The 19,232-nt window shown below is 51.1% G+C and overlaps 1 protein-coding gene across 3 annotated transcripts in view; it reads left to right on the top strand.

Annotated features, from left to right (window-relative positions):
- The first annotated feature begins 4,150 nt into the window (after nucleotides 1-4,150).
- SEMA5B (semaphorin 5B) overlaps nucleotides 4,151-19,232 on the top strand; it is a 146,766-nt gene continuing 131,684 nt past the window's right edge. The window contains exon 1 of one of the 3 annotated variants that reach the window (XM_072122082.1): nucleotides 4,151-4,271. Coding sequence is in view for 1 of the 3 variants with exons in the window: in XM_072122081.1 (XP_071978182.1) it covers nucleotides 4,239-4,271 (33 nt within the window). In the remaining 2 variants the exon portion in view is untranslated. Of the gene's footprint in view, nucleotides 4,272-17,161; nucleotides 17,202-19,232 lie in introns of those variants that run through there. The other 2 variants (XM_072122081.1, XM_072122083.1) reach the window with 2 other exon arrangements.

The following is a 19,232-nucleotide window of genomic DNA, read 5'->3' as shown; positions in this document are numbered from 1 at the left end:
CAGGACTCTCTGTCAGTCATCCTGTGTGGGTGGGGTTATCAGGACTCTCTGTCAGTCATCCTGTGTGGGCGGGGTTATCAGGACTCTCTCTGTCATCCATTCTGTGTGGGCGGGGTTAGCTGGACTCTTTTTCTCTCCTAGGAGTCCTGTCAGGATTTATTTAGTATTTTTAGGCAGGGGATCACTGTTCGGGATCATATTATTGTAATAGCGGACGCCGATGCTGCCATTTTTATTCTTTGGTTCCTTATTCTCCCTATTTTTCAAACTAAAGTAGCAATTTACAATCCATAGTTTTACCATTAACAGATCCAGTGATGTCGTATTTTTGCAGATGTTTTGGGTCTCAGTTATGAGCGACAAATTGTGAATCAGAACTGGAATAAATGCAGGAAAATGATGAAGTGCGAGCGGTGGCGCAGGATGCGCGGCGCTCAGAGAGTCCGGCAGTGGCGTTTTCTGCACAATTAGCATTGACGTACGATTAGTGTTCTCCATTAATTAGAGATCTCATTTCCATTAGTCAGGGTCACTGCGAGGAGATGGCGCCGCTGCAGAAAGCAAACAAATATTATCTGATCTCCGCAGCTTCTTCCAAAGTCCAGAGAAGAGGCGCAGCATCGGGGCCGGACTGTCCCTGCCTTCATACAAATGCAACCGGTGATGTCACTGTGGTCAGGATGATGTCACCATAGTCAGGGTGATGTCACTTCAGTCAGGGTGATGTCATTGTGGTCAGGGCGATGTCACTGTGGTCAGGATGATGTCACTGTAGTCAGGATGATGTCACTGTGGTCAGGGTGATGTCATTGTGGTCAGGGTGATGTCACTGTGGTCAGGGTGATGTCATTGTGGTCAGGATGATGTCACTGTTGTCAGGATGATGTCACTGTGGTCAGGGTGATGTCATTGTGGTCAGGGTGATGTCACTGTGGTCAGGGTGATGTCATTGTGGTCAGGATGATGTCACTGTTGTCAGGATGATGTCACTGTGGTCAGGGTGATGTCATTGTGGTCAGGGTGATGTCACTGGGGTCAGGGTGATGTCATTGTGGTCAGGGTGATGTCACTGTGGTCAGGGTGATGTCATTGCGGTCAGGGTGATGTCACTGTGGTCAGGATGATGTCATTGTGGTCAGGGTGATGTCACTGTGGTCAGGATGATGGCACTGTAGTCAAGGTGATGTCACCATAGTCAGGGTGATGTCATTGTTGTCAGGGTGATGTCTTTGTGGTCAGGATGATGTCACTGTAGTCAGGGTAATGTCACTATGGTCAGGGTGATGTCACTGTTGTCAGGGTGATGTCACCATAGTCAGGATGATGACATTGTGGTCAGGGTGATGTCACTGTAGTCAGGATGATGACATTGTGGTCAGGGTGATGTCACCATAGTCAGGATGATGTCACTGTGGTCAGGGTGATGTCACTATGGTCAGGGTGATGTCACTGTTGTCAGGGTGATGTCACCATAGTCAGGATGATGACATTGTGGTCAGCGTGATGTGATTGTGGTCAGGGTGATGTCATTGTGATCAGGGTGATGTCACTGTAGTCAGGATGATGTCATTGTGGTCAGGGTGATGTCACCATAGTCAGGATGATGTCACTGTGGTAAGGGTGATGTCGTTGTGATCAGGGTGATGTCACTGTGGTCAGAGTGATGTCACTGTGGTCAGGATGATGTCATTGTGATCAGGGTGATGTCACTGTGGTCAGGGTGATGTCATTGTGATCAGGGTGATGTCACTGTGGTCAGGGTGATGTCACTGTGGTCAGGATGATGTCATTGTGATCAGGATGATGTCACTGTGGTCAGGGTGATGTCATTTTGGTCAGGATGATGTCACTGTAGTCAGGATGATCTCTATGCTTGCAACTCTTTCACACTACTGGGAAGGAACAGGTTATTCTGTGTAAAAATGTCCTTCTCCAGGTTTGTTTGTAGTCTGTTACCATGGAGACATATAACTCTGCAAGGAAGCTGCATACACAGAATGATATAGGATTTTGAAGGAAATATTTGAGTAAAATGACTTCTATTGTCCCGTTAGACGCCCCAGGATAATTAGAATTACTTGTGAATGTGGGGATTAGTTTGAAGGCAGCGTGGAGTGTGATTGTTCATCATCCGACAGGAGTGATAACGAGCCGCCATTGATTTATCTGATTTTTAGAGCATTTTTCTGTAATATGGATATGAAAGTAATTATGAGGTGTGTGAAAATCTGGGAACAGGGACCCCTTTATAATACAGGGACCCCCAATATCGCCTGAGATACGAGGAGCTGTGGCTGCGGGGACCCCCTGATATTGGGTGGGACTGTGCTCTGCACAGGTGGGTGACGCTCAGGGTCTGTGATGTTCTCTGCAGCCACCAGATTCCTTGCTGTGTCTGTGGATCAATCGTCTCCTGATCGATAAAGCTGAGAATGGATTGAAGACGCAGAAAGATTTTCTTCTCTCTTTTCCGCTCTATATTTCTCCTTTCATGTTGTGACATGGATGCGCACAGCAGGGGGTCAGGCGCGATGCTCTGCGGCTCTGTGTCCAGACAGATGGCTGATAGCCTTCAGAAGTGATGGGATTGTGGCGCCTGCCCCTTTAAGACGCTGCACATTCCTCTGGATACTCTCCATGTTCTCCGCTCCTCCGGGGCCACGGCAGAAACTGTTCAGTTTGCAGAATGTTTTTCGTGATTATGTTCCTATAAAGTGTATCCTGTCGGCTCCTGGGGGCCCCGGGGTGGGGCATTATCAACAAAAAAAACCCCCAGAACTCGCTGATCCCTGAAATCTGCGGCTATGTAGGTGCTTGGATCTGGAATGGGAAGAATTCCGGGGGGAAACACGAGTGGGAGCCCTGGTTCTGACCACCGGACCCTCTACATGGAGGTTCTTCCTGTGTTCATAGACCATAAGCTCCAGACTAGATACAATGTATCAGCACTAAATCTCCCATCCTGAGGTGCCCTGGATATGCCAGCGCACCCCTTCATGTTACGCCCCCATCAGGACAGGTCTAGAATTACATTTCCCGATTGTCACCTGCAGGTCCAGGACAATGACAAGTCACAGTGTGAACAGCGCCTGACATTTCTGGGGTCCAGCGTCAGTGGGTGCATGTGGAATGCCGAGGGTGAGCGCAAGAATCTGGGAATTCTCAGACGCGGGTGATGTGGGTGACAATGGGTGCCATTGTACAGGGAGATCATCAGCAGGTGACAGAGACGACCCACAGCACAACCAGCACAACCAGGCTGTGTACCAGAAACGGGGAGGTCCAGCCACGGTTATTGATGATTCTGGGCACCCCAGCTCAGTGTCGCCCCCTGCTGAGAAATGTGCTGCATGCAGGTTCAGGTGTGTGCAGAGAACAACAGGACTGCAGTGAGGACTGACACTTGCACAGACAGGACCGGGCAGGAATGTGACTAGAGGGAGGGCAACAGATCCCTGAGCACTTCCCATCATCCAGAGCCCCGGAGCAGCACAACATGTCACTAGTCTGCAGAGCATCCAGCCTGTAATTTACACAGCACAGCAGCCTGCAGGACATTCCCTTTGCAGAGCCTTAGCCCTTTATATTAGTTCTTTACAGTGCAGAGCTTTCTACAGTGCAGAACTTAATTCCCTTACACCACAGAGCATTAGTTCTTTACAATGCAGAGCATTACTCCCCTACATTGCAGATCATCAATCTCTTACGCTGCTGAGCATTACCCCCTTACACTGCAGAAAATTACTCTTTTGCACTGCAGAGCATTACTCCCTTACACTGCAGAGCATTACTCCCTTAAACTGCAGAGCGTTACTCTACTCTTCTGCACTGCAGAGCATTACTCCCTAATATTGCAGAGCATTACTCCCTTATAGTGCAGAGCATCACTTTTTACACTGCAGAGCATTACTCTTTTACACTGCAGAGCATTATACACTGTATGTAAAGTCCGCTCCGTTACTTGCAGAACATCGCACCAGCCCCTCAGTCTGATGCCTCCTATGGATAGAGTTAACCCCTTCCTCCAGACACCTCTCTGCCCCCTGCAGAGCATCCGGACTGTGCAGAGCATTAACCCTTTGTGTCTGGAGCCTCGGTCCCGCCTCTTGCTGCATACATTAGGTGACGTCACCATGTGGGCCCCGCCCCCGCCGCCGCCAGTTCTCGGTCCCCTCAGTGCTGCGCGGACCCCCGGCTCCAGGCTGCGCCCCCCGCGGACTGTCAGGACCCCCAGACTGATGCCAGCTGCAGCCCCCCGGCCCCGGAGTGCGGTGAGTACCCGCTGCCGCTCAGGAGATGCCCGGGGAGAAGCTACACTCACCCCGTCACCCAGCAGAGACTCCCGGCACCTGCCCTCAGGGTCCCCCACCCTAAGACCCCTCTTTAGCACTTGGGAACTTCTTCCTCTATAATTTCTCATCTCAGCTCATAGAGGGGTCCGGGGGGCACAGAGGGGGCTCAGTCATTGCCCAGGATAGTGACAGCCATAATAATCCCCCGGAGTTGGGGTCTCTCTCTAGTTGTGACACAGTTAGTGCCCGGGTGGTCTCTGGGCCATTGGACTGGTGATGTGTGGGATTATGTGTCCCCCTGTTCCTGATGTGCCGGGGTATGTGCCCCCCTGTCCCTGATGTGCCGGGGTATGTGCCCCCTGTCCCTGATGTGCCAGGGTATGTGCCCCCTGTTCCTGATGTGCCGGGGTATGTGCCCCCCTGTCCCTGATGTGCCGGGGTATGTGTCCCCCTGTTCCTGATGTGCCGGGGTATGTGCCCCCCTGTCCCTGATGTGCCGGGGTATGTGCCCCCCTGTCCCTGATGTGCCGGGGTATGTGCCCCCTGTCCCTGATGTGCCGGGGTATGTGCCCCCTGTCCCTGATGTGCCGGGGTATGTGTCCCCCTGTTCCTGATGTGCCGGGGTATGTGCCCCCTGTTCCTGATGTGCCGGGGTATGTGCCCCGCTGTACATGTTGTGCCGGGGTATGTGTCCCCCTGTTCCTGATGTGCCGGGGTATGTGCCCCCCTGTTCCTGATGTGCCAGGGTATGTGCCCCCCTGTTCATGATGTGCAGGGGTATGAGCCCCCCTGTTCCTGATGTGGTGGGGTATGTGCCCCCCTGCTCATGATGTGCCGGGGTATGTGCCCCCCTGTTCCTGATGTGATGGGGTATGTGCCCCCCTGTTCCTGATGTGCTGGGGTATGTGCCCCCCTGTTCATGATGTGCTGGGGTATGTGTTCCCCTGTCCCTGATGTGCTGGGGTATGTGCCCCCCTGCTCATGATGTGCCGGGGTATGTGTGTTCCCCTGTTCATGATGTGCCGGGCTATGTGTTCCCCTGTTCATGATGTGCAGGGGTATGTGCCCCCCCTGTTCCTTTTGTGCCGGGGTATGTGCCCCCTGTCCCTGATGTAACGGGGTATGTGACCCCGGTTCCTGAAGTGCCAGGGTGTGTGCCCCTCTGTTCCTGATGTGCCAGGGTATGTGCCCCCTCCGTACATATTGTGCCGGGGTATGTGCCCCCTGTTCCTGATGTGCCGGGGTATGTGCCCCCTCCATACATATTGTGCTGGGGTATGTGCTCCCTCCGTACATGTTGTGCCGAGGTATGTGCCCCCTCCGTACATGTTGTGCTGGGGTATGTGCCCCCTCCTTACATGTTGTGCCAGGGTGTGTGCCCCTCTGTTCCTGATGTGCCAGGGTATGTGCCCCCTCCGTACATGTTGTGCCGGGGTATGTGCCCCCCTGTTCCTGATGTGCCGGGGAATGTGCCCCCTCCGTACATGTTGTGCCGGGGTATGTGCCCCCCTGTTCCTGATGTGTCGGGGAATGTGCCCCCTCCGTACATGTTGTGCCGGGGTATGTGCCCCCTCCGTACATGTTGTATTGGGGTATGTGCCCCCTGTCCATGTCGTGCTGAGGTATGTGCCCCCTGTCCATGTCGTGCTGGGGTATGTGCCCCCCTGTACATGTTGTGCTGGGGTATGTGCCCCCCTGTACATGTTGTGCCGGGGTATGTGCCCCCCTGTACATGTTGTGCCGGGGTATGTGCCCCCCTGTACATGTTGTGCCGGGGTCTGTGAATCCTGTACATGTCGTGCCGGGGTATGTGCCCTCCTGTACATTATTTGCCGCGGTATGTGCCCCCCTGTACATGTTGTGCCGGGATATGTGCCCCCCTGTACATGTTGTGCCGGGGTACGTGCCCTCCTGTACATTATGTGCCCCCCTGTACATGTCTTGCTGGGGTATGTGCCCCCCTGTTCATGATGTGCTGGGGTATGTGCCCCCCTGTACATGTTGTGCCGGGGTATATGCCCCCCTGTACATGTCTTGCCGGGGTATGTGCCCCCCTGTTCATGATGTGCTGGGGTATGTGCCCCCCTGTACATGTTGTGCCGGGGTATGTGCCCCCCTGTACATGTCTTGCCGGGGTATGTGCCCCCTGTACATGTCTTGCCGGGGTATGTGCCCCCTGTTCATGATGTGCTGGGGTATGTGCCCCCCTGTACATGTTGTGCCGGGGTACGTGCCCTCCTGTACATGTTGTGCCGGGGTATGTGCCCCCCTGTTCATGATGTGCTGGGGTATGTGCCCTCCTGTACATGTTGTGCCGGGGTATGTGCCCCCCTGTTCATGATGTGCCGGGGTATGTGCCCCCCTGTTCATGATGTGCTGGGGTATGTGCCCCCCTGTACATGTTGTGCCGGGGTATGTGCCCCCCTGTTCATGATGTGCTGGGGTATGTGCCCCCCTGTACATGTTGTGCCGGGGTACGTGCCCTCCTGTACATGTGCCGGGGTATGTGCCCCCCTGTACATGTCTTGCCGGGGTATGTGCCCCCCTGTCCATGATGTGCTGGGGTATGTGCCCCCCTGTACATGTTGTGCCGGGGTATGTGCCCGCTGGTTGGTGCCAGGCTCATGGGAATCGCTGTCCTGCTGGTTGGGGGTTGTGTCATTAACCTTCACATCACGTCTGCCTGAACATCAAAAAGGGAAAAAAATGCCGGGGACCGGACAAAAACTCTGCCCCCACCCCCGCATCGTGTGTCACCCCGGGCCCCCCAGGAGGTGGATTACTAAACTTGTAACACAAAGTTTCCTACAGAGTTTGTTGTTGGTATTAACATTAAGTGTTTTGGGCTGCGGAGCTGACACTCATCCCCCCCTCCCCTTCGCCACACTTTTCAATGGGCTCAGGGGAGGAAGGGGTTAACCAGCTCCCGATGTCTCCACAGAATGTGCGACCCCTCAACCTCTCCGCTGCTTCCATCTAAACAAACCCCCACCCGGGTAACCCCTCAGTGCCCGGCTCATTCATTGTGTGATGAGAGTGTGGGGGTCCGCCACGGGTGTGGGGGCTTCAGGAGGGCAATAAATCCAACCGCTGGTGTATGGATGTATGTGTGTGTGTGTGTGTATATATATACCTACTATGTGTCTGTATACTTGTATATTACACCCCTGCCTGTATACATGTGTCTATATACACGTGGATATTATTCGGGGGCTTCTCTCTTGCTCTGTATATTATTGGGGGTCTTCACTCTTGCTCCGTATATTATTGGGGGGCTTGTCTCTTGCTCAATGTATTATTGGGGGGCTTGTCTCTTACTCAGTGTATTATTAGGGGGCTTCTCTCTTGCTCCGTGTATTATTAGGGGGCTTCTCTCTTGCTCCGTGTATTATTGGGGGGGGGGGTTCTCTCTTGCTCCGTGTATTATTGGGGGGGGGGGGGGTTCTCTCTTGCTCCGTGTATTATTGGGGGGGGGTTCTCTCTTGCTCCATGTATTATTGGGGGGGGGGGATTCTCTCTTGCTCCATGTATTATTGGGGGGGCTTCTCTCTTGCTCCGTGTATTATTAGGGGGCTTCTCTCTTGCTCCGTGTATTATTGGGGGGCTTCTCTCTTGCCCCGTGTATTATTGGGGGGGGGCTTCTCTCTTGCTCCATGTATTATTGGGGGGGCTTCTCTCTTGCTCCGTGTATTATTAGGGGGCTTCTCTCTAGCTCCGTGTATTATTGGGGGGGCTTCTCTCTTGCTCCATGTATTATTGGGGGGGCTTCTCTCTTGCTCCGTGTATTATTAGGGGGCTTCTCTCTAGCTCCGTGTATTATTGGGGGGGCTTGCCTGTAGCTCTGTATATAACTCTCATATCAGGTCCCCGCTGTGTAGCTGACATGAGTGTGTTCCCAGCCTTGGACTGTGCCCCCTGCAGGGGTCGGGGAGGGGGGTGGTATTGGCCGCTGCATTGTGCTGTTCTCTGATGGTCTTTGTTTGTGCCCGCGGCTGGGGTGGGCTGCATTGGGGGGCACTGATGTATGAACATTGCTTGTGCTGGCTTTGGTAATCCAGGTAGATGTCATTGCCTTTGTTCCTGGCTGGTAATTGCCAGTGGTGGCCCCCGGTGACCCCTGCACCCAGGTGGTCCCATCAATAGCTGAGCACAGAACAAAGGGCGGCTGTGCCCACCTGGGAAAGGGCTTTGTCACCCGCTCTGTCCTGCGGATGCACGTGGTTTACCCTGTGTTGGAATGACATTCCTCTATACTGGAGGGGACCCTGGTACCGGGCTGGAGGGGACCCCTGGTACCAGGCTGGAGGGGACACATGAGCCCTGTAACATAGAGCATATCACTGCATGTACCGCAATATCACAGGTTTTCAGCACAGTTCACACTAGGGGTTTACATTTAGTGTTTGCAGCTATACTGTTCTACATGATCCATATGTCTGGCCAGTAGCTGCTAAAAATACAATGGGATCAGGGTGTAGATTGTCAGCTCTTCTGCAAAATCTTTTAACATTAGAAACTTGACCCATTCTGTCACTGATCATAGATGTGATCTCTTTGTCTGGCACTAACACGATGCTCCGCTGGACAGTAGAGGGCAGCACCAGGCAGCAAGGAGCAGGCGCTGGACACCGGGGCGGACGCGTGAGGCTGAGACTTGTAGTGCTTCTGTATGGTGGGTGGATGCTCAAAATATCGTAGATTATGGAAGGCAGAATAGTGATTGCAGCTCTGGAGGTGATTGGAGCTGTTCGTCCGTGCCGCCACCGTGTTTGCTCTTCAGATTTGTGAGATTTTGTGAGGATGAAATGTTCTCCAGCAGCAGGGGGTGAGGGGAGCCGAGGGCTGTAGTGATCTCCCCCTAGTGGTGGTGTATAATCTGTATGTAGTGATCTCCCCCTAGTGGTGGTGTATAATCTGTATGTAGTGAGCTCCCCCTAGTGGTGATGTATAATCTGTATGTAGTGATCTCCCCCTAGTGGTGGTGTATAATCTGTATGTAGTGATCTCCCCCTAGTGGTGGTGTATAATCTGTATGTAGTGAGCTCCTCCTAGTGGTGGTGTATAATCTGTATGTAGTGAACTCCCCCTAGTGGTGGTGTGTAATCTGTATGTAGTGATCTCCCCCTAGGGTGGTGTATAATCTGTATGTAGTGAGCTCCCCCTAGTGGTGATGTATAATCTGTATGTAGTGATCTCCCCCTAGTGGTGGTGTATAATCTGTATGTAGTGAGCTCCTCCTAGTGGTGGTGTATAATCTGTATGTAGTGAACTCCCCCTAGTGGTGGTGTGTAATCTGTATGTAGTGAGCTCCCCCTAGTGGTGGTGTATAATCTGTATGTAGTGAGCTCCCCCTAGTGGTGGTGTATAATCTGTATGTAGTGAGCTCCCCCTAGTGGTGGTGTATAATCTGTATGTAGTGAGCTCCTCCTAGTGGTGGTGTATAATCTATATGTAGTGATCTCCCCCTAGTGGTGGTGTATAATCTGTATGTAGTGAGCTCCTCCTAGTGGTGGTGTATAATCTGTATGTAGTGATCTCCCCCTAGTGGTGGTGTATAATCTGTATGTAGTGAGCTCCCCCTAGTGGTGGTGTATAATCTGTATGTAGTGAGCTCCCCCTAGTGGTGGTGTATAATCTGTATGTAGTGAGCTCCCCCTAGTGGTGGTGTATAATCTGTATGTAGTGATCTCCCCCTAGTGGTGGTGTATAATCTGTATGTAGTGATCTCCCCCTAGTGGTGGTGTATAATCTGTATGTAGTGATCTATTCCTAGTGGTGGTGTATAATGTGTATGTAGTGATCTCCCCCTAGTGGTGGTTTATAATCTGTATGTAGTGATCTCCCCCTAGTGGTGGTGTATAATCTGTATATAGTGATCTCCTCCTAGTGGTGGTGTATAATCTGTATGTAGTGAGCTCCCCCTAGTGGTGGCTGTATAATCTGTATGTAGTGAGTTCCCCCTAGTGGTGGTGTATAATCTGTATGTAGTGAGCTCCTCCTAGTGGTGGTGTATAATCTTTATGTAGTGATCTCCCCCTAGTGGTGGTGTATAATCTGTATGTAGTGAGCTCCCCCTAGTGGTGGTGTATAATCTGTATGTAGTGAGCTCCCCCTAGTGGGGGTGTATAATCTGTATGTAGTGAGCTCCCCCTAGTGGTGGTGTATAATCTGTATGTAGTGAGCTCCCCCTAGTGGTGGTGTATAATCTGTATGTAGTGATCTCCCCCTAGTGGTGGTGTATAATATGTATGTAGAGAGCTCCCCCTAGTGGTGGTGTATAATCTGTATGTAGTGATCTCCTCCTAGTGGTGGTATATAATCTGTATGTAGTGATCTCCTCCTAGTGGTGGTGTATAATCTGTATGTAGTGATCCCCCCTAGCGATGGTGTAAAATCTGTATGTAGTGATCCCCCCTAGCGATGGTGTATAATCTGTATGTAGGGAGCTCCCCCTAGTGGTGGTGTATAATCTGTATGTAGTGAGCTCCTCCTAGTGGTGGTTTATAATCTGTATGTTGTGAGCTCCCCCTAGTGGTGGTGTATAATCTGTATGTAGTGATCTCCCTCTAGTGGTGGTGTATAATCTGTATGTAGTGATCTCCCTCTAGTGGTGGTGTATAATCTGTATGTAGTGATCTCCCCCTAGTGGTGGTGTATAATCTGTATGTGGTGATCTCCCCCTAGTGGTGGTGTATAATCTGTATGTGGTGATCTCCCCCTAGTGGTGGTGTACAATGTGTATGTAGTGAGCTCCTCCTAGTGGTGGTGTATAATCTGTATGTAGTGATCTCCCCCTAGTGGTGGTGTATAATCTGTATGTAGTGATCTCCCCCTAGTGGTGGTGTATAATCTGTATGTAGTGATCTCCCCCTAGTGGTGGTGTATAATCTGTATGTAGTGATCTCCCCCTAGTGGTGGTGTATAATCTGTATGTGGTGATCTCCCCCTAGTGGTGGTGTACAATGTGTATGTAGTGAGCTCCTCCTAGTGGTGGTGTATAATCTGTATGTAGTGATCCCCCCCTAGTGGTGGTGTATAATCTGTATGTATTGATCTCCCCCTAGTGGTGGTGTATAATCTGTATGTAGTGATCCCCCCCTAGTGGTGGTGTATAATCTGTATGTAGTGATCTCCCCCTAGTGGTGGTGTATAATCTGTATGTAGTGATCTCCCCCTAGTGGTGGTGTATAATCTGTGTGTAGTGATCCCCCCCTAGTGGTGGTGTATAATCTGTGTGTAGTGATCTCCTCCTAGTGGTGGTGTATAATCTGTATGTAGTGAGCTCCCCCTAGTGGTGGTGTATAATCTGTATGTAGTGAGCTCCCCCTAGTGGTGTTGTATAATCTGTATGTAGTGAGCTCCTCCTAGTGGTGGTGTATAGTCTGTATGTAGTGATCTCCCCCTAGTGGTGGTGTATAATCTGTATGTAGTGATCTCCCCCTAGTGGTGGTGTATAATCTGTATGTAGTGATCTCCTCCTAGTGGTGGTGTATAATCTGTATGTAGTGATCTCCCCCTAGAGGTGGTGTACAATCTGTATGTAGTGATCTCCCCCTAGTGGTGGTGTATAATCTGTATGTAGAGATCTCCCCCTAGTGGTGGTGTATAATCTGTATGTAGTGATCTCCTCCTAGTGGTGGTGTATAATCTGTATGTAGTGATCTCCTCCTAGTGGTGGTGTATAGTCTGTATGTAGTGATCTCCTCCTAGTGGTGGTGTATAATCTGTATGTAGTGATCTCCCCCTAGTGGTGGTGTATAATCTGTATGTAGTGATCTCCCCCTAGAGGTGGTGTATAATCTGTATGTAGTGAGCTCCCCCTAGTGGTGGTGTATAATCTGTATGTAGTAAGCTCCCCCTAGTGGTGGTATATAATCTGTATGTAGTGAGCTCCCCCTAGTGGTGGTATATAATCTGTATGTAGTGATCTCCCCCTAGTGGTGGTGTATAATCTGTATGTAGTGATCTCCCCCTAGTGGTGGTGTATAATCTGTATGTAGTGAGCTCCCCCTAGTGGTGGTATATAATCTGTATGTAGTGATATCCCCCTAGTGGTGGTGTATAATCTGTATGTAGTGATCTCCCCCTAGTGGTGGTGTATAATCTGTATGTAGTGATCTCTTCCTAGTGGTGGTGTATAATCTGTATGTAGTGATCTCCCCCTAGTGGTGGTGTATAATCTGTATGTAGTGATCTCTTCCTAGTGGTGGTGTATAATCTGTATGTAGTGATCTCCCCCTAGTGGTGGTGTATAATCTGTATGCAGTGATCTCCCCCTAGTGGTGGTGTATAATCTGTATGTAGTGATCTCCTCCTAGTGGTGGTGTATAGTCTGTATGTAGTGATCTCCTCCTAGTGGTGGTGTATAATCTGTATGTAGTGATCTCCCCCTAGTGGTGGTGTATAATCTGTATGTAGTGATCTCCCCCTAGAGGTGGTGTATAATCTGTATGTAGTGAGCTCCCCCTAGTGGTGGTGTATAATCTGTATGTAGTAAGCTCCCCCTAGTGGTGGTATATAATCTGTATGTAGTGAGCTCCCCCTAGTGGTGGTATATAATCTGTATGTAGTGATCTCCCCCTAGTGGTGGTGTATAATCTGTATGTAGTGATCTCCCCCTAGTGGTGGTGTATAATCTGTATGTAGTGAGCTCCCCCTAGTGGTGGTGTATAATCTGTATGTAGTGATCTCCCCCTAGTGGTGGTGTATAATCTGTATGTAGTGATCTCCCCCTAGTGGTGGTGTATAATCTGTATGTAGTGATCTCTTCCTAGTGGTGGTGTATAATCTGTATGTAGTGATCTCCCCCTAGTGGTGGTGTATAATCTGTATGTAGTGATCTCTTCCTAGTGGTGGTGTATAATCTGTATGTAGTGATCTCCCCCTAGTGGTGGTGTATAATGTGTATGCAGTGATCTCCCCCTAGTGGTGGTGTATAATCTGTATGTAGTGATCTCCCCCTAGTGGTGGTGTATAATCTGTATGTAGTAAGCTCCCCCTAGTGGTGGTATATAATCTGTATGTAGTGAGCTCCCCCTAGTGGTGGTATATAATCTGTATGTAGTGATCTCCCCCTAGTGGTGGTGTATAATCTGTATGTAGTGATCTCCCCCTAGTGGTGGTATATAATCTGTATGTAGTGAGCTCCCCCTAGTGGTGGTATATAATCTGTATGTAGTGATCTCCCCCTAGTGGTGGTGTTTAATCTGTATGTAGTGATCTCCCCCTAGTGGTGGTGTATAATCTGTATGTAGTGATCTCTTCCAATTGGTGGTGTATAATCTGTATGTAGTGATCTCCCCCTAGTGGTGGTGTATAATCTGTATGTAGTGATCTCTTCCTAGTGGTGGTGTATAATCTGTATGTAGTGATCTCCCCCTAGTGGTGGTGTATAATCTGTATGCAGTGATCTCCCCCTAGTGGTGGTGTATAATCTGTATGTAGTGATCTCCTCCTAGTGGTGGTGTATAATCTGTATGTAGCGATTCCCCCCTAGTGGTGGTGTATAATCTGTATGTAGTGAGCTCCCCCTAGTTGTGGTGTATAATCTGTATGTAGTGATCTCCCCCTAGTGGTGGTGTATAATCTGTATGTAGTGAGCTCCCCCTAGTGGTGGTGTATAATCTGTATGTAGTGATCTCCCCCTAGTGGTGGTGTATAATGTGTATGTAGTGAGCTCCCCCTAGTGGTGGTGTATAATCTGTATGTAGTGAGCTCCCCCTAGTGGTGGTGTATAATCTGTATGTAGTGAGCTCCTCCTAGTGGTGGTGTATAATCTGTATGTAGCGAGCTCCCCCTAGTGGTGGTGTATAATGTGTATGTAGTGAGCTCCCCCTAGTGGTGGTGTATAATCTGTATGTAGTGATCTCCCCCTAGTGGTGGTGTATAATGTGTATGTAGTGAGCTCCCCCTAGTGGTGGTGTATAATCTGTATGTAGTGAGCTCCCCCTAGTGGTGGTGTATAATCTGTATGTATTGATCTCCTCCTAGTGGTGGTGTATAATCTGTATGTAGTGATCTCCTTCTAGTGGTGGTGTATAATCTGAATGTAGTGAGCTCCCCCTAGTGGTGGTGTATAATCTGTATGTAGTGATCTCCTCCTAGTGGTGGTGTATAATCTGTATGTAGTGAGCTCCCCCTAGTGGTGGTGTATAATCTGTATGTAGTGATCTCCCCCTAGTGGTGGTGTATAATCTGTATGTAGTGATCTCCCCCTAGTGGTGGTGTATAATCTGTATGCAGTGATCTCCCCCTAGTGGTGGTGTATAATCTGTATGTAGTGATCTCCCCCTAGTGGTGGTGTATAATCTGTATGTAGTGATCTCTTCCTAGTGGTGGTGTATAATCTGTATGTAGTGATCCCCCCCTAGTGGTGGTGTATAATCTGTATGTAGTGATCTCCCCCTAGTGGTGGTGTATAATCTGTATATAGTGATCTCCCTCTAGTGGCGGTGTATAATGTGTATGTAGTGATCTCCCCCTAGTGGTGGTGTATAATCTGTATGCAGTGATCTCCCCCTAGTGGTGGTGTATAATCTGTATGTAGTGATCTCCCCCTAGTGGTGGTGTATAATCTGTATGTAGTGATCTCCCCCTAGTGGTGGTGTATAATCTGTATGTAGTGATCTCCTCCTAGTGGTGGTGTATAATCTGTATGTAGTGATCTCCCCCTAGTGGTGGTGTATAATGTGTATGTAGTGAGCTCCCCCTAGTGGTGGTGTATAATCTGTACGTAGTGATCTCCCCCTAGTGGTGGTGTATAACCTGTACGTAGTGAGCTCCCCCTAGTGGTGGTGTATAATCTGTATGTAGTGATCTCCCCCTAGTGGTGGTGTATAATCTGTATGTAGTGATCTCCCCCTAGTGGTGGTGTATAATCTGTGTGATTGGGCCCCCATCTTTCTCTCCAGGGGCCCGTGGTGTTATAATCTCTCATACTTGTCTCGGTGTGGAGGACATTACCGCTGCAGTGACCAGAGGGTTTAATTATAAGGTTATTTCCAGATCTCCGCTTGGTGACTCCCCGGCACTCGCCACCGTCACAGGACTCGGCTAAATTGGAAATTTTTCTTGCTGGTGGGTAAAAGTTATTAATTGTGTGATGCTCTGAGCCGAGGTGAGCGCGGTATAATGCCGGGAATCGAGAGGATGTGAGAGGAGACATCAGAGCAATGTAACTGCCCCCTGCCCGCACCCATTCTCACCCTACACCTGGGAGCGCAGCGCACCCCCTCTCATCCTGCACCTGGGAGCGCAGCGCACCCCTTCTCACCCTGCACCTGGAAGCGCACCCCCTCTCATCCTGCACCTGGGGGCGCAGCGCACCCCCTCTCATCCTGCACCTGGGGGCACTGTGCACCCCCTCTCATCCTGCACCTGGGAGTGTAGTGCACCCCTCTCAACCTTCATCTGGGGGCGCAGCGCACCCCTTCTCATCCCGCACCCGGGGGCACAGGGCACCCCCCTCACATCCTGCACCTGGGGGCGCAGCGCACCCCCTCTCATCCCGCACCCGGGGGCACAGGGCACCCCCCTCACATCCTGCACCTGGGGGCGCAGCGCACCCCCCCTTTAATGGCACAGACCACCTGGGCTCCAGTGATTCTCTCGTTTGCCATCACTTTAGTCCTTTCATTGTTTTCATGCACCAGGAAGCTCAGTATTGGTGGTTATGTGCCCGGAATCTGTGGGGGTCTCGATCCTCTGGGGTTGTCTCTCTGCAGGAGGATAACGTTGCTGGATTTGAGGGAAGGTCTCTGTCCCTCGTCTATCCGGGAGGATTGGAGGGAGAGGATGAGCTTTGGAATGAGTCGTCTCTGAATCTCTCGCTCGGATAATGTCCTTTTGCAGCTGCAGGAGCGGGCGCTGCCAGAATCACTCCAGAACCGCTCATCCGGGACCCACCGCCGGCCAGGACTCGCTCCCAGTGACTTGTGGTCGCACCAGGCGCCAAAACTCACAGGCCCAAAACCTCTAATCACCCGCTGCTCAATGCATCCAGTAACCACAGCGCTGCCGGGGTTAATCCCTGCCGGGGGTCCCCGAAGAACCCCCTCAATTGTCCAGTGAATCAAAGAGCAACATGTGACTGTATGGCCAACTTTATACTCTAGTCACATCCAGAGCTGCATTCTCCACTCTGTTCTTCTCTGTTACCCCAGATATGAAGCTGCAGAAACCCCGCTGGGTGATTATTAGAGGTATCAGACAGCAGAATTGTGAGCGCAGCTCTGGATGTAAGAATGTGTAAGGGCTCTATAATAATAATTGTATTTCTATAGCGCCATCATATAGCGCTGCGCTGTACAGATCATGGGGGACAGACACAAATATAATAAAACATTCATGTGATCCGCCCCAGCAGTCACAGAGTTAACCCTCTGTTTTTGGGACATTTTTGGGGTGTTGCTCTGCCTTTCCCCGTGAGTGACCCCGGGGCGGTGGTTCCTTGGGTTTGGCGCGGCGCCGGTCTCATCTGTTCGCTGCTTGAGTCCAGGATGAAATCCGAGGTCACTTCCTGCTCTAGTCACATCCCAGGTGCTGACGAGCTGGAAACATGACCTTGGGGTCCGAGTGCTGCTGGATGAGGGTCTCCGCCCACTAGGCCTCCCTCTGGGGTCACCACATTTTCCTGTCCTGCATGCTGACCTCCTCCTGATTTTCCTGACCTCGGTGTTGGCCCCACCTTGTGTTCCAATGTTGGACGGATCCGCGGCTTCTGTCATCGGATGAGGCTGAAAAACATGGAAAGATTCCGTGTGATCCTGAAAAATAACTTGTTAACACCGCCACCCCCCCGGTGTGGACCTTACATATTTGGGCACTGTTCATCCTGACCCTTCTGGTTCATAAATAGGACAGAAATGCAAGTGTATGACTGTAACACAGATCTGTCAATCAGGATCACAGGTAAGTTGAATAGTTGGTGAATGTGGTGGTGCCCGTCTGTGTGGGCCCATGACCCCTTATTCCCTGTAGGAGTGCGGTCTCTTCCTTCCATTCCGTGTAACATTTACTTTTAGCGGCGGCGCCTTGGTCCATGTATAAATCAGTTCCGTGCCGCCGGGCACAGATGGCGCTGGAATCTTGAACGAGCGGCGGCGCAGATAAGAGATGACACGCGGCGTCCGGTAATGATGAAGGTGCGCCTGTCAGCCCGTACATGGCGGCCGCGTGTTTACTTTGCTGCCCATCGCTGTCATTGCTGCCTCCGTTATTTCACATCACTGCAGTCGATGAGACATAAATATTGGAAAATCAGAAGTCGCCCTTATATTACAGATCTGCCGGAGTCGCTGGAGCGGAGCACAATCATTTATACCTCCGCTTCCAATTGTCTGCACTTCCTCTGATAACAGAGAACAACAACTGGAATTCACAGCGGTAACTAGAGTCTCTGCTCCTCCACTGTTACATTGTGCCCCCTTTGTATGGCCTGGTATGTGCCAAGTTACTAGACCCCCTACACCCCCCATGTATGCCCCCGGTATGTGTCTAGTTACTGCACCCCGAGTGCCCCCCATGTATGGCCAAACTATGTGCCTAGTTACTGGACCCCCTGCACCCCCCGTGTATAGCCCCCTTATGTTCCCGGTTACTGGACTCCCTGTGCCTCCCCATGTATTGTCTGGTATGTGCCCAGTTACTGGACCCCCTGCACCTCCCCCCTTGTGTGGCCCCGGTATGTGCCCAGTTACTGGGCCCCCTGCACCCCCATGTAGGGCTCCAGTATGTACCCAGTTACTTTACCCCGGGCTCCCCCATGTATGTCCCCGATATGTTTCAAGTTACTGGACTCCATGTTACCCCCATGTATAGCCCTGTTATGTGCCCAGTTACTGGTCCCAGTGCGCTCCCCCATGTCTGCCCCGGTATGTTTCCAGTTACTGGACCCAGTGCGCCCCCCATGTCTGCCCCGTTATGTTTCCAGTTACTGGTCCCAGTGCGCCCCCCCATGTCTGCCCCGGTATGTTTCCAGTTACTGGACCCAGTGCGCCCCCCATGTATTCCCACGTATGTGCTCAGTTACTGGACCCCCTGCGCCCACCATATATGGCCCCGGTATGTTCCCAGTTACTGGACCCAGTGTGCCCCCCATGTTTCTCTGTGGTATGTGCCCAGTTACTGGTCGGTCTGGGGATGGGCACAAGTAGCGCGGACTGGGGATGGGCACGAGCGGTGTGTCCCAGGGGGGGTGGGTATGAAGGGTGCGGTCTGGGGATAATCGGCGCGGTCTGCTGAAGTTAGTAATTTGCTGGCTTCATCTGTCATCTCTGGGATTGTGCGCTGCGCCAGTTGGATGGTGCCAGGCAATCTGCTGCTGCCGCCTCATACAGACAGGGTGCCGCTGCCAGCGAAATCACTTATGGTAGATCTCCTGCCGCAAAAACCCATTAAGCCGTGGGCAGAGCGCGGCGGCGGCTTTCAGGGGGCTCCCCTTACCGCCTCTTGTACTGCCATGCTCTGCTACGCTCAGACATGACTGGCATGAGGGACGAGGGAAGAGAATAATAAATCCCATCCCACCCCATTGCCCACCGAGCCCAGGAATGGGACCAGCTCTGCTGCATACTTAGCACAGCTGCTGCTCCGTCACATTAGATACTGGAGAGAATGAATCTTCTTCTGAAATGTTCTTCACGTTACTCCTCTGCTTGCTGTCAGTAATTGGGGCTCTTTTTTTTCATCTCTACTGACCCCTTTAGCTCCCCTAATGCCTGGCTGCTCCTGTGGGGACCCCTCAAGTGATGGGTGACCCCAGCAGCACAGAAAGCTGCGAGAAGCCACATTGTTATAAGTGTGATAACATCACATGTTATGGATGATACATGGTGCAGGGTCAGGAGGGGCCGGGATGTCTGCAGTGTAATAATATCACATGTTATGGATGATACATGGTACAGGGTCAGGAGGGGCTGGGATGTCTGCAGTGTAATAATA

This window comes from Engystomops pustulosus, chromosome 8 (genome assembly GCF_040894005.1).
Source record: "Engystomops pustulosus chromosome 8, aEngPut4.maternal, whole genome shotgun sequence".
In the NCBI taxonomy this organism is placed as follows: Eukaryota; Metazoa; Chordata; class Amphibia; order Anura; family Leptodactylidae; genus Engystomops; species Engystomops pustulosus.
This window is presented reverse-complemented; position numbering and strand designations above follow the sequence as displayed.